Raw genomic sequence first — 14,072 nt, forward strand, 5'->3', positions numbered from 1 at the left:
CATCCAGTATTTTCATTATGACCATGGAATCAAATGAATTATTTTGATTTAATATAATATAATTTATTTGGACTAAAGTTTAGTAAAAAAATGAAAATTATTCAATCTATATATTAACTATCAACACAGAAGCTATTCTCAGTAGTCACTATTATGGTTGAGATGAATATTAATGGAGTGTGAAATTAATAGTTACTTGAAAAGCAAGAGATGGTTGGTGATGTGGATGTCAACTTAATTGTTTGAATTTTGGTACACGTGACTAGCGAGGAATGAAAAACCATTTAATATTGACTGAAATAAAAGAAAAATAATAAACTACCTACCCAATTCCCCATTACTTATAACAAAAATACTTGATGAATCTTGTGTACCGCATTTATTTGGAATTATTTTCTAATGCTATCCTATACTATATATTTGAAAATTTACTTAGTTTGTATGAAGATTCTAGAGAAATGTGTTTTGTCGAGCTGAATTTGCATTGATGTTGATTATGATGCCTATGTTTTATACGTACCATTTTTTTGGGATTTGATCATTTGATTCTCTCTCGGTTGAACGCCTATGTTTTATACATTTGATTTGAGAAAGTGGAGCATGTAGTGTCTTTTAAGTTACGAAGTCTTCTAATTGAGAGAGAATTCTATATAGATCTTTTAGGCTTTTCCATTTAAGATGAAAAGAAGTCGCTATTTATAGTCATCTAATTTGTTTTATGGGCTTGAACTTCATCGGTCCAAAATTAAACACTTTTCTAATTTACTATTCTTAACGTACAACGTCAAAAGTAAAATAGTTTCTTTCAAATTTTATGTTGCATTGTTTTTTCTTCAAATTGGCGTGACAATAATGCAAAAAAGTTATAAAACAAAACACATATATTTATAAAAAAGGTATTTTAAAAAATATAATACAATAGAACAATTTTAAAAATTGAAAAAATTACAAGCCACGATAAGAAATACAAGAAATGTTTGGTGATTAATCGTCAATTTATGAAAACAAAAGTTTATAATGTACTTATATATATTTGTCTTCCAACTTTACAATTCTGAATTAGTTTTGTTGGTTACAAAAGTTTGGGGATCACTTGCATTTTGCACTTGGTATAAAAACCTTTTTTTTTTCTTTTTTTCATTTTGATTCTTTAATTTTTTTGACTTCCCAGCAGTGTAAAACCAAACCTACCTACTCCATACTCCAATCACAAATCCCACCATTAATTTCATTCAAACCAACCTTTCCCTATTCCACACTTCAATGGACAAAACATCAAGCTCTCTACACATGGCGACGCCTCTACTTCCTTTCTTCTTCTTCTCCTTCTTCTCCATTTCCGCCGCTCAGTCAACCGCTTCTAAATCCTTATCCATCGCCTATATTCGGGTTCCCTTTATCATTCTACTTCACTTTTTTCTTTCACTCCTCCATTCATGTTCTTATCTCACTCTCTTCTCTTCTTCTTTTCCTATTTTCACGTGAAGGAAGCCGGAGATTGCAATTACAGAGTCAATATAACAACTAGCTGCTCATCCCCTTTCTATATTAGTTCCGAAATCGGCGTTCTCTTTGGGGACGCTCAAGGGAATCAGGTTCGTTTTAATCTTCCCAGATTTTGCTTTTAATTTACTTTGCAATTACTTCATCTCTCGAAGCCTTTAGACTGTAGAGAATAAAATTAAATTAGTTCGTCTTCGTGGTGCTGAAGTTTCATTTAATATGGTTGTTTTGCTAATCTGCTTAGTTAAGGTTTTTTATTTTTTTTTTTATTTTTTTTATTTTAAATATTCGAGTTTTGAATTGCAAGGAAAGAACAAATTAGTGCTTTAGAACGTGTGGACTTTCCTTTTCCTTTTTTGAAATTAAAGTTTGAGGAAATATATTCATTAAGATTTCTTGAGAGTCCTTCGTCAATTTGGGATTCTCTTACACTTTCTTATATTTTATTGAATGAATGGAAATTTGATAGTAGAAACTTATAATCTGTTTTCGAAGATGTTTATTGTTACATGTAATCTATTATGTCATGGTTCGCAATCAATATTATATATCTATCACCTAAAAATAGTTTTGAAACTAAAATCAAAATTTTGCTTAAGAACAGCAGGTAGTAGCACTGTTAGTCATTCAATTCAACTTAAAAATTATATTTCGTCATTACAGTAATCTGTCATCTAATCAGAACCTAAGTACAGTTGGTGGCTTTAAACAATTGGAAACATAGATGTTCATTGAATAGATAAAATGAACAAAATACATACCATCTATGGTTGGTTTTTATTCAATACTATAATGAAAATGAATGATAAGGACAAAAGAACTTTGTATTTATGTAGTAGGTTTGGTTTTGAACCTATTTTCTCTTAATTTTTCTTTTACAGTGGTTTGGATCTTTCCAAAATGGTTGAATTGTAGATATTTCTAGAACTCTCTTATCGAGACATTTAAAGAAGAAAAGAGAAAAGGGAAAATAAATTTCTGTTTGACCAACCTTTATACTTTATGTTTCCTGTTCAAATTATGTTTGGATAAGAATGACTAATTTAGAATTTGAAAAGTAGATATATGAGCCAAAGCTAGAAGTTGAAAGCGGGAATGCATTTAGGAAATGCAGAAAAGACATATTTGAACTGATAGGACCATGCATAGACCAGATATGTTTCTTTTATCTTTACAAGAACGGCTCAGACAATTGGATTCCAGAGACTGTAGAAATCTCCAGCCCTGACATTGACACTGTTAAATACACGTACAACTCCTCAATCCCGAATGACACATGGTATGGCTTTGAAGACTGCCAATACTTTCCGTCACCATCACCGCCACCACCACCGCCTCCATCAGTCCCTTCCACAGCCGGCTCTCTGCCAAGGTGGAAATGGATTGCTTCTCTCATCCCTGTGCTTTTCAGCTGCTTTTTGCTGTGAATGTTATTCTCACTCTGTATTATGGCTTTTGGCTTGGTGGACTAGATATATTTTTTGTTTCTATTTTGATCCACCGCTGTGTTTGTATTTGTACTGTATTTTTTAATTTGATGATCACATGAATAGCTGTGTAATTCAACTTTGATATATGTAGAAATGGATTTGATGGAGTTGTGCTATGATTGTTGAATATGGAGGAACATATGTTACTATAATCATGTTCATAGCTTGCGTATCTTAGCAATTGAATATTCAAGGAGAATTTGTTTAGGGAAAAACGGAAAGCTACAAAAGAAAATACATATTTTCAAACAAATAGAGTTGTGCAAAGTTGATTCAATCATCTATCAAGTAATAGAAGTCTATGTACTATACTTACATTTTTTTAAAATGTTATATATTTGATTATTATTCCCAGAATTACTAGACTAAAGGCAAATGCAAATGTTAAATTATCATATTATACTATTAAGTTATCCTTAAAATAGTTGGACATGTTCATATGTCTATAAGTATTTAGAAAGGAAAGAAATTAAACCAATTTAGGTATATAAATGTTATTCTTTTACAAGCAATCTAAGTAAATTAGGCATCAAACTTTTGTTGGTTGACACAAAATAAAAACATAAATAAGTTATAAGCTATGCTCATAAGTCATTCAAAATTTAAAGATATTAAGCTATAAAATTTAATAATTAAAACCGAGAACGGATGTGGAAATTTGTGTACCGTTCAAGGGTTCAATTAAATCTGATGGCTCTTTGTAGGATGAATCAGACTCCGTAGTTTTTCGTACTCTTCTTCTCCAAAGGCTCCACCACGCAGCAAGAAAAATGGACATTAAAGGGGTGCTCTGTCTTCTCCTTACCTCCGCCATTCTTTTCTCTTTCTTAGAAGCCACCGAATTGCTACCCAAACCCGCTGAATCCTTTAATTTAACCTATATTCAGGTATCTCCGTTTTGTATCGCTGATTTCCATTTCCATTTCCATTTTTGCTGATTTTCAATCTGTTGTGTACCTTGGATGTATCTGACAACGATTTAATTTTGTGTTTTTGTTTGCAACTTTCTGATGTTGAAGCAACTTGGGAGTTGTTCTTATTCGGTTGTTATATCCACGAGTTGTTTGTCGCCTGCATACACAAGGGATCAGATCAGTCTTTCATTCGGCGATGCTTATGGAAACCAGGTTTTCTTTGTTTAAACCTTCATTTTCCCCACTGATTGTATCGGAATAGAATGGCCTTGGTTTCTCGATCTTCCGCGATTTAATCTAATTTTAGATATTTGATATGGTTGGTGAATATAATCGGAGTTCAATTTTGCATTTGATTAGGGATACAAACGCTTATGAACATCTCTCTTTAGGTTATGGTGATAGATTGGTGTTATACTTCATCTTTTCGAGACAAAATGAAATAGAAATCTAATCGGGTTTCTATTTCTCGAATCAGGATTATGATGGGATGATAGTCTGTTGATTTATATGTTCTTCAAATCAGTTATGCATTTATTGATAAAACATTACTTTGGAAATCATTCATAGTAATTAACCAGTTTGAGTAATATCTTATACTCATTAACGTCTAGAACTTCCAAAACATCAGCAGATCACAGTGTTGATACAAGAATTTGAAAGGACACCGTATGATAATTCAAAAACAATCTAAGTTATGTCTTTTACTTTCAGATAAATTTGGGAACAATTAATCATTGAAGAAGTTTGTTTTGTATAAAGAGTGATGAGTTTTAACTTGTGTATCAGATTTATGTGCCAAGGCTTGATGATCCATCTAGAAGGATATTTGAAAGATGTTCTTCTGATACGTTTGGCATTAATGGACCTTGTGCTTACCAAATTTGCTATGTTTATCTTTATCGCACCGGACCGGATGCCTGGATCCCAACAACAGTGAGAATCTCTGGTGATAATTCTAGACCGGTGACGTTTAACTACAACACTGCCATACCGGGTGATGTATGGTTCGGGTTTAACTTGTGTGGTCATCCTTCGTCTTCAAACCGTATTTCAAGTTGCATAGGGTGGTTCTATGTCATTATAGTGTCTATTATTCTACTTCTCTTGTAACTTTGTGTGATGTGAGGATGTTTGTTCATGTTCCATCCGTTGATAAGAATATACTTTACATGTAGCACTTTTAGCATAGGGGAGTTGTGCAGAGTTAATACAACAGGCTGAGGGAGTTGTTGGTGATCGAGACTCTTGACTTGGGATAAGATTTTGAATATCTTATTTTGGAATTGGGGAATAGAGAAATTTCAGGTTTTGTTTATTTCTTGATATGTAAAATGAGAAGAGATCCGATTTTTTTTTTGTTTATTTCTTTGATTCAAGTGGGATTCTTCTCTTAACGCTTTATCCTATAAAAACTTTGTTATACCTCAGCCATGTGAAGGCCATGCCCTCAAACACTATTATGTTAGAGGTTGGTTTTTTTTTTTTTTTTGTTTTGAGAATTGAGGACATATTTGAGAGTGATTGTTCAAATATTCAAAATTATTATGAATCATGTTTTCAAATTTAATTTTAATGGTGTGAAAATTTAGAAGTGTAAAATGTAATATTAAATTAATTTTGAGTGAATAGAGTGATTTTAAACAACAAACGATTTTGCTGATTTGGAAATCACTTTCAAGTATACACTTAGTTTGTTCTGAGTATGAGATAATTCAATGTTCCAATATTTCGAAAAAAAGGGAAAAGAAGATATCTTAACCATGTAAGCGAGGGATAGTTGTAAATTTAACAATTAAATTCAAATTAATTAAGCATATAGCACAATTTTAAAAATTTTGCAAATATAGCAAAATTTGTCAAATTCTATCAATAATATAAGTTTATCCCTGATAGACATGTTGCAAATATTGGTATATATCAGTGATAGTTTTGCTATATTTGCAATTTTTTAAAATGTTGCTATATCCTTAATTATTATTGCTAAAATAGTCATTCATTGCAATTTCTCTTTTTTAATAATAAAATGAGCCATATGATGGTATATGATATAACAGTTTCAAATTTATTTTAGAAAATGAGCCATATGATGGTATAGTGTTTTCAAATTTATTTAAGGTATGTTTGGAAGTGATACATGGAAGAAATAATTCTAGAAAGAAGAGATTTATATACATATGATTTTGTAAAAGTGATTTTTTAACCATCAAATTTATGTTTGTTTATTCTTAAATACTTAAAAGTGATTTTGAATTAAGTGTTAAAATTACTAAATTATACTTTTACATTTGAAAATTATTTAACCAAGTACTTACAAGGGGTATTTTTAAAAATAGAATAATTAGGTAAAACACTTGCATCCCATACCAAAATTTTAACCTATTATGTAAAAGTTCAAAACAGATGGTGAAATACCAAAAAAACTCATGAAAACCTAAATCACCCAAATTAATAGCGATTTTTTTTCTTTGATACACAAAATCTCGGTGTTTTTTAACCGAGATGAAGGAAATAAAGCTTTAGAGATTGAGTTCTCAAGCTAATCTCAATACTTGTCTGACCGGGATGGATGGCAAAGAAGTTAAGAAGCCTAAAACTCGAAAAACATCGAACGAAATTAAAGAAAGAAGTGAAATCCCATGGCTAATCTTGGTGTTTCTCGACCGATATGAAGGATAGAAAGCTTTGAGAGATTGAGTTCATGGAATAATCCTGATGTTTGTCCGCCTAAGATGAAAGGTAGAGAAGTTAAGAAGCCTAGAACTCGAGTCATCTCGAAGCCTAGTTAGGTTGATATTGAAAACATGGAGTTCAGAAACACTGTATCTCAGTGTAATATATAGTCCACATATCACGTGATTCAATTCTATATGATTTAATTTGATAAAATATACATGAAGTTTCAATGTGATAACTTTGGAGGACATTGATATAACTGGAGTTTCGATGTGGAGAGATATTGTCGTTGTGTTCATCCAGTAGAGACCATGTCAGCGAAAAAATAAGGGAAGAAGATCAATAAGAAAAAATAAAGGAAGAAGTCAATGAAGTCACCGAAAAAAATGAATGAAGAAGATGATTCCTTGTGTGAATATTGACTGTGCTAAGGGGTATTTTTGGAATAATATGAAAGTAATAGATGCTCTCTATTTGTTGCTATATAATGTAAATACTTTGTATTTTCATCTATTTATGTAAATTTTCCTAATTATAATAATATTTTTGTTATTAATTAATTTATTAAAAAGTTGGCCACAACTAGTCGTTGGAAACGGTGGTCGGTTGTGTCACTGAAAAATGTGATTAGAGATTGGTAGCAGTGGTTGTTGAAATTGATCAAATATGGTTGTCGATAATATGGTCACTCAAAGTTCTAATAAATATCTAATTTTATTAATTTATTTTTAAAAAATATCTTACTTATTGGAAGTTAGTTGTTCAACGTCAGCGATGAAATGTGATCCTCGAAAATTGGTCGGTGGTGATGCTAGAAATATAGATATGAGGTTGGCTATAGTGGTTGCATGAAGTTCTTCAAAAGTTTTCATAAAAATATAGTTGTTAAAAATTGATCGGTGATGACTCCGAAAAGCGGTAATTTGATTAGTAACACCAACAGTTGCGAAAAAATGGTTGTCATCCGTTGTCGAGAAATAGTCAACAACGACGTGATGACGGAAGACTGAGAAAACAATCATTGAAAGTTTGTCAATGACGACCATTCAATGGTCGTCGGAAGTTTGCTCATGATAGTTGTTAGAAAGCAATCATCGAAAGTTTGCTAACACCAATTAAAAAAAGAAAAGCAGAATGAAATTTGTTTTTATTATCAAACATGATTATTTTTTATAAAAGTGATTCAAAAGTGATTTTAGTAATGTCAAAATCAATCCTAAATTAAATGCATACTGAACCGTTTTAAATTGATTTGAGATATTTGATTTGCAGTTTAATAATTTTTAAGTATTGTTATTAGTTTAACAAATGTTTATCGTAATATCTTGATTGATTAACTAATGAGCGAATAAGTTTCTCGTAAACTTTAAACTTTAGCGGTGAACAAAAATGATAAGTTTATTCAATTTTCCATACCAACTATTCTATGCTTCAAAATTGAAGTATTTATTTACATAAAAACCAAAACAAAATTGAAACTTAAAAGTTAATAGGCTTGAATTTCAAGAACAAACTAGTCTTTTTTAAAGAGATAGGGTATCAAATAGTTTAAATAAAGAAAAATTCTTGTAATGGACAAAACTAGTGAAAATATCTAAAAAAATATAACAAAACTTTATTTATCATATATGAATGATAGAAAATATGTAATTTTGCTATATTTGGATTGATTTTAGTATATTTGATTGACATTTCTGAGTATAAGTATTTTTTTTTTTTTGCAATCCATAGTAACATAGACAAATTTAATTTAGAAAGATTGGTATGATAGGATGAGTATTTGAAGAAAAGATTTGAGGGTGCATTATAAGTAAAGAACAAAGAAATAATTTGTATAATTTTTTGTTGGGAACTTGAGTAGAAGATTCTCGACTTGAAACCTACCTAATGTATTAAGATGCTGAGCTACTCGTGCGGTGGGTTTTTGCCACCGCTGCCACCGCCCATCCACAGTTGCCACCGTAGGGTTCTTACTACCAAAATCTTCCACATAAATCTGGATCAACCCATTCTGCTTCCCTTCCTCAAGCCTCAATCGGGTATTCAAGGTTACAATTTCCTATTACTTTTCAACCCCTCTTCTCTTCTTTCTTTTCTCCCATTTTCATTTTACTTTTCACGGAAATGAATACACATATTCACGAGAGCATTAGTTTCTGATTGAATCTGGTCTATTGGGCTTCCACATGTGTTTTAATCTAGAGATATGAATTGCTTTAGAAAATCGAAGTTTGTATTCGATGCATTTCGGAATCCGTCTTCAAAGATTTTTCCCAAAGATTTAATTCAAGGTTCTAGATCAAGAATTTCCCATACTGGGTATTCGTTTTCATCTGGGAAAACTTCTAATTCTCATGGCTTTCAATCGGTTTCTCCAATTGTTCGAAGATTTGGGGAGATTGGGAGACGGTACAATCCCTTCTTCGGTGATTCGAAGAGATTTTACTATGTCGATCGCTACCGTATCCAGCATTTTAAGCCAAGAGGACCTCGGCGATGGTTTCAAGATCCAAGAACTTTATTGATTGTTGTGGTGTTGGGTTCGGGAGTTTTTATCACTGTGTATTACGGGAATTTAGAGACCGTACCTTATACGAAACGAAGGCATTTTGTACTGTTGTCCAAACCAATGGAGAGGAAGATTGGAGAGTCTGAATTTGAGCAAATGAAAGCAGCTTTCAAGGGTAAAATATTGCCTGCTATACACCCAGAAAGTGTGAGAGTAAGATTGATTGCTAAGGATATTATTGAGGCATTACAAAGAGGGTTAAGGCAAGAGAATGTGTGGAATGATTTAGGATATGCATCAGAAGCTGTGATTGGAGCTCCTGAAGGGAGTGGCCATGAGACATTGATGGCGCTTAAAGATTCTGGGAGCGAGAAGTTGGAAGGTAAATGGTACCGTGAAGATGAGATTCTGGATGACAAATGGGTTGAGCACAGTCGAAAGAAGGGTCAGGGGTCCCAAGCAAATACCTCGCATTTGGATGGATTGAATTGGGAGGTTTTGGTGGTGAATGAGCCAGTTGTTAATGCATTTTGCTTGCCTGGTGGGAAAATTGTTGTTTTCACTGGCTTGCTTGAGCACTTTAGAAGTGATGCAGAAATTGCTACTATTATTGGGCATGAGGTATGTTATATGATATCATAAATCAAATGCAACAATCAAAACGAAAGCTACACATTTTTCTTCGATAATCAATATCTATATGATTGAGTTGTTTCTTGGAAATAATGCATCTATGAATAATTATATGAATGTTTGGAAGATAAATTTTGTGCTGATGAGTTCGAATTCCAATTGTTTTCTCTTATTCTTCATCTTATTGAGTCATTGACCACATATTCTATTGACATCAATATCAATATTTTTTTTCTTTAACTTGCAAGCTTTCACTTAGCTCAACCTTTATAATCATGCTTTAATGTTTCTTACAAGATGCAATAAAGCAAATAGTTTTCTGGGCTTACGTGTTTGTGTGACAAGCTATATATAAAAGTAGGTAACTATAATGGATAGCCATTTTAGGAATAATAATCAAGGATATAGCAACATTTAAAAAAAATTGCAAATATAACAAAATCTAAATCTACTGCCGATAGTCTATCTGTGATAGATTAATAAAATTTGACTAATTTTGCTATATTTGCAAATTTTTTAAAATGTTGTTATATACTTAATTATTTTGAGTCTAATTGCTAAATTTGTACTACGTTAAGAAAGAAACATGCGTTACATGGAAATACAAAAATAAGACCCCTAAACACAAGAAATTTAGCATTTTAGTTTAGTAAATTTGATTTTTTTGTAGTGAATATAGATGGAAAAATTCTAATTGTTACTACTTTTATAAAAAAAAGGTAATGAAATGCCCTAAGGCCCAAGGTTTGCGCCTTGAGGCTTCACACAAGGCACGTGTCTGAGGTCTGCCTTATTTTGTGAGTCTTGCCTTTTGAAGGCAAGGTGCCAGACCCGTACCTTCCAGTTCAGGCTATTACCTTTGGATCTTGTTTTCATTAATTAGGTGGCCCATGCTGTGGCTCGACATTCTGCAGAGGGTATTACAAAGAACCTGGGATTTGCCGTTTTGCAACTCATCCTTTATCAGTTCATCATGCCTGATATTGTCAACACTATGTCAACTCTGTTCTTAAGGCTTCCTTTCTCTAGAAGGTCAGTTCAAAGTTATTTTCTTTATATCTTTATTCATTATGTTGGTTTAGTATAGTTCATGGTAGGTTTTCTTGTTTCCTTGGTTTCAATAGATGTGTATGTGCACCCAAACATGTTATTTTGTCAACTTCATGCTATCTCTTATCTGTTCTATGTAATTCTGTTCTTCACGACATGGAAAAAAAATGGTTGTATAAGGTAAATCTTCATTTGATGAACAAAGGCTTGATGGGAATGGCTGTCAACAATTATCTAGCATTACCTTAGCTATAAAAATTTCTTTTTGGTTACTTACAAGTTAATCTCAAGACATCAAATTATCAGGCATTGGTCATCTGTAGAGAAATTTAACGGCCTAGGACATTCCTCCTTTCGGCTTTGCTTTCTTAATCAAAAGTCTTATAAGAAATTCTAGTTCAAGCATCTAAAAATACTTGAAGGGCATTCACAATGATTCTTGATGAGGTGGATTCTGGATTAGTTTAGAGTACGTACTATTTTTCCCTTCAGATGCCCAACCATTATCGAGTGAAAAATGTCGTTTGTATCTTTATAATTAAAACATAACAATTGAATTCACTGAAGTACTCTATCCATCTACAGATGGGCTGAGTTTGCAGTCTAATATTTTCAAACATTTCTATGGCTTCAGGATGGAAATGGAAGCAGATTACATTGGTCTGCTGTTGATTGCCTCTGCTGGATACGACCCTCGGGTTGCACCCAAGGTATATGAGAGGTTGGGTAAGGTGACGGGTGACTCTGCCCTGAGAGATTATCTTTCAACTCACCCAAGTGGAAAGAAAAGAGCTCAGTTACTTGCTCAAGCAAAGGTTATGGAGGAAGCTCTTTCTATTTACAGAGAAGTGAGAGCCGGACATGGGATTGAAGGCTTCCTATAAACAACTCCCAGTACTGAGTTGATACTGATTGGCAAGAGACTGGTGTCTCCTTCCTGTATTGTTGTACTAAGAAGTAAAGCATGATCAAATGTTATATCTGATTATTTTGGTGTGTAATTCGTTTGATTTTGACTTTCCCCTTATAAACCCATTTGATGAACCATTCTTTGGTGGTTTTTCATTTTTGTTTGACATGGCTTTTCCTGTTTCGCATCAGGAATTTTCATATTGGAGGACATTGATATCATGAACAACTTGGGTGCAACGTTGTAAGTGTAACCTAATTTTGTAAATATCAGGTCTGCCGTTGCCAATACACAGGTTTACGTTCTTGTTTTTCTTTCAAAACAACGAAATTGTTATAAAAAATAGAATTCTATAAAAGATAGGTTACATATTCCTAAGTATCTTTACTATCATTTCTTTTATATCTTCATCTTTTCATAATATAAATAGTCTATAAATCTTTTTGTATCTTTATCTTTTTACTCTAAATCATGATCATCAGGACTCATTTGTAATATACAGTAGAGTATATAATAATAATACATTCACCCTCAACTTTCTCTACTTTTTATTTTCTTCTCGTTCTTCTTGTTATGTTAGATATTTAATTTTAAATTTTGTTTTATTCAAATAACTCAACCTAAGGATTAGGTTGGTTTGGACTTTTCGTATAATTTTATTTATTGAACCATGGTAAATATAACAATAATATTTTTTTGGTTTATGCAGATATAATACAAGGTATCAAAATTATGATACCAATTATGCTCTCGATAAAATTTATGTTCAATTTCTTACACCATGTCATTATCACCACTAACCAATAAAATTTTATCAATTTTATCAATAATAGTAGTCTCCTAATGAATTTTGCAAAATTTGAAATTCTTTTAAAACGAGGTTATGTACTTTCATTTCTAGTCATAGTAGTGATCTTCATTGCAATTATCCTTCGTTTATTTTATGTTACAATACTACTATGGTCTCTACAAGTTTGTTTAGTTTTTAGTTTTTGTATTTACCATTGTTACTTTTAATAAATTTTAAATTTTGTTCCTACTTGTTTATTGTTGATTTTCTTTCTCTTTTTACTGCATACTTTCGATAATATATTCATATATTTTATTTTCCAACATGAAAGTTATTATTATTATCAAAATAATAATGATAGGATTAAAATTGACTAGGAACTAAATTGAACAAACTTTATAATAAAGACTAAAATTATAAATAAACGTTTATTTATTGTTACTATTATTATTTTTGTTGGTTTGGGTTGAGTCGGTTCTCTACAAATTGAAAATTGAGGGTTAGTTTTAAGTTTAAAGTGTGTATTTAATTTAACCTTCCAAGAAGGCAATTTTGAATACAAAAATGTTTGACAACCTTTTAAAATAGCTTTGGAAAGATCTTCAAAGTTCAATCTTAATCTTTTTTATATTTAAATAAAAATCTTAATGTGCATTGATCTCTTTGGTTGGTTGAACTTGCTCCAAATAATAGTTAGAATTTTTATCTCTCACTCTATTAAAAAAAGTAACAAGGGTAAGGGATATGTTTAGAATGATGGGATGAAAACTATGTTAGGATGGAACATTTTCGACTTGGTTTGTAATTAAACTTATTCTATGTTCAAAGTTTTTCGATTACCATTTTTTCTATTGACGTGACAATTCACAATCTCATTTTCGTTCTATCATCGATTTTATATGTAATTCAATATGACAATATTTTTTAAATTCTTAGTAATCCTAATTATATTTCAACCAATAAAAACATTTCTCTAATAGTTTTTGGTTTAATCTTGATTATCAAATGGGGGAATATATTATAGTTTTCATATTCTAATCTTTTTGATATTCAATATCGATTTATTGAAGTGATATTGTCAATGTCATCAAGCTAGGTTGAATCAAATGTAAGAATTGCAAAAAAAAAATATTTAAGATTTTGATAAAGTTGAAAGCTAAAAGTTAAAAAACGATACATATTTTGAAGTTGAGTCAAAAAAAAAAAAAAAATTCACCGGATCTCAATATTTGAAGAGGATTCAGGTTTTATTTGAATTGCCTATGTAAAAAATTATTTTAAAAAATTCATTTTTATTTAAACATTTTTTATTCCAATAAATTTTAAAAACTATTTTTAGTAGGTGAGTATCAAATATTTAATTTATTTTTTTAAAATGACTTATTTTCAAAATTAAACATTTAAAACTTTGATATAAATACATGCTCTAAAACAATTTAAATAATTTCCTGGAGTATATACACTATATATTAGCTTAGTATTGGGTGGGCATGTGCTTTTTAAGCCCTTTCTTTTATTGGAAGGAGTTAATGTTACTAATGTCAACTTATTCATTAATTATATTAATTGAAAGTAACCAAAGGAAACAGTAGCTATT

At 31.2% G+C, this 14,072-nt stretch overlaps 3 protein-coding genes across 4 annotated transcripts; all 3 read left to right on the forward strand.

Moving 5' to 3' along the window:
- The first annotated feature begins 1,131 nt into the window (after positions 1 to 1,131).
- On the forward strand, positions 1,132 to 3,145 carry LOC101215783 (embryo-specific protein ATS3A). Its single transcript, XM_004148105.3, has 3 exons — positions 1,132 to 1,389; positions 1,488 to 1,595; positions 2,565 to 3,145. The coding sequence occupies exons 1-3, from the start codon at positions 1,264 to 1,266 to the stop codon at positions 2,928 to 2,930; spliced, it is 600 nt and encodes a 199-aa protein (XP_004148153.1). The 5' UTR covers positions 1,132 to 1,263; the 3' UTR covers positions 2,931 to 3,145.
- Positions 3,146 to 3,630: 485 nt separating this feature from the next.
- On the forward strand, positions 3,631 to 5,337 carry LOC101207117 (embryo-specific protein ATS3B). Its single transcript, XM_004148074.3, has 3 exons — positions 3,631 to 3,880; positions 4,013 to 4,120; positions 4,697 to 5,337. The coding sequence occupies exons 1-3, from the start codon at positions 3,764 to 3,766 to the stop codon at positions 5,018 to 5,020; spliced, it is 549 nt and encodes a 182-aa protein (XP_004148122.1). The 5' UTR covers positions 3,631 to 3,763; the 3' UTR covers positions 5,021 to 5,337.
- A 3,063-nt stretch (positions 5,338 to 8,400) lies between these two features.
- LOC101206881 lies at positions 8,401 to 12,063 on the forward strand. Of its 2 annotated transcripts, XR_968944.2 has the most exons (4): positions 8,401 to 9,713; positions 10,609 to 10,757; positions 11,410 to 11,768; positions 11,877 to 12,063. XR_968944.2 is itself a non-coding variant. In XM_004148073.3 (3 exons), the coding sequence occupies exons 1-3, from the start codon at positions 8,790 to 8,792 to the stop codon at positions 11,657 to 11,659; spliced, it is 1,323 nt and encodes a 440-aa protein (XP_004148121.1). In that variant the 5' UTR covers positions 8,401 to 8,789; the 3' UTR covers positions 11,660 to 12,007. The 2 variants fall into 2 exon arrangements, 1 of the variants encoding a protein (XP_004148121.1); XM_004148073.3 differs by having other exon boundaries at positions 11,410 to 12,007.
- Positions 12,064 to 14,072: the final 2,009 nt, after the last annotated feature.

Source organism: Cucumis sativus, chromosome 3, assembly GCF_000004075.3.
Source record: "Cucumis sativus cultivar 9930 chromosome 3, Cucumber_9930_V3, whole genome shotgun sequence".
Taxonomy (NCBI): Eukaryota; Viridiplantae; Streptophyta; class Magnoliopsida; order Cucurbitales; family Cucurbitaceae; genus Cucumis; species Cucumis sativus.

What these genes read in the sequence shown, in the direction of transcription:
- LOC101206881 (XM_004148073.3), top strand. Translation starts at nt 8,790, where the DNA reads ATGAATTGCTTTAGAAAATCGAAGTTTGTATTCGATGCATTTCGGAAT. An exon ending in CTACTATTATTGGGCATGAG is followed by an intron (nt 9,714 to 10,608) that starts GTATGTTATATG and finishes TTCATTAATTAG; the next exon opens with GTGGCCCATGCTGTGGCTCG. An exon ending in AGGCTTCCTTTCTCTAGAAG is followed by an intron (nt 10,758 to 11,409) that starts GTCAGTTCAAAG and finishes CTATGGCTTCAG; the next exon opens with GATGGAAATGGAAGCAGATT.
- LOC101215783 (XM_004148105.3), top strand. Translation starts at nt 1,264, where the DNA reads ATGGACAAAACATCAAGCTCTCTACACATGGCGACGCCTCTACTTCCT. An exon ending in TATCCATCGCCTATATTCGG is followed by an intron (nt 1,390 to 1,487) that starts GTTCCCTTTATC and finishes TTTCACGTGAAG; the next exon opens with GAAGCCGGAGATTGCAATTA. An exon ending in GGGACGCTCAAGGGAATCAG is followed by an intron (nt 1,596 to 2,564) that starts GTTCGTTTTAAT and finishes TTTGAAAAGTAG; the next exon opens with ATATATGAGCCAAAGCTAGA.
- LOC101207117 (XM_004148074.3), top strand. Translation starts at nt 3,764, where the DNA reads ATGGACATTAAAGGGGTGCTCTGTCTTCTCCTTACCTCCGCCATTCTT. An exon ending in TTAATTTAACCTATATTCAG is followed by an intron (nt 3,881 to 4,012) that starts GTATCTCCGTTT and finishes CTGATGTTGAAG; the next exon opens with CAACTTGGGAGTTGTTCTTA. An exon ending in GCGATGCTTATGGAAACCAG is followed by an intron (nt 4,121 to 4,696) that starts GTTTTCTTTGTT and finishes CTTGTGTATCAG; the next exon opens with ATTTATGTGCCAAGGCTTGA.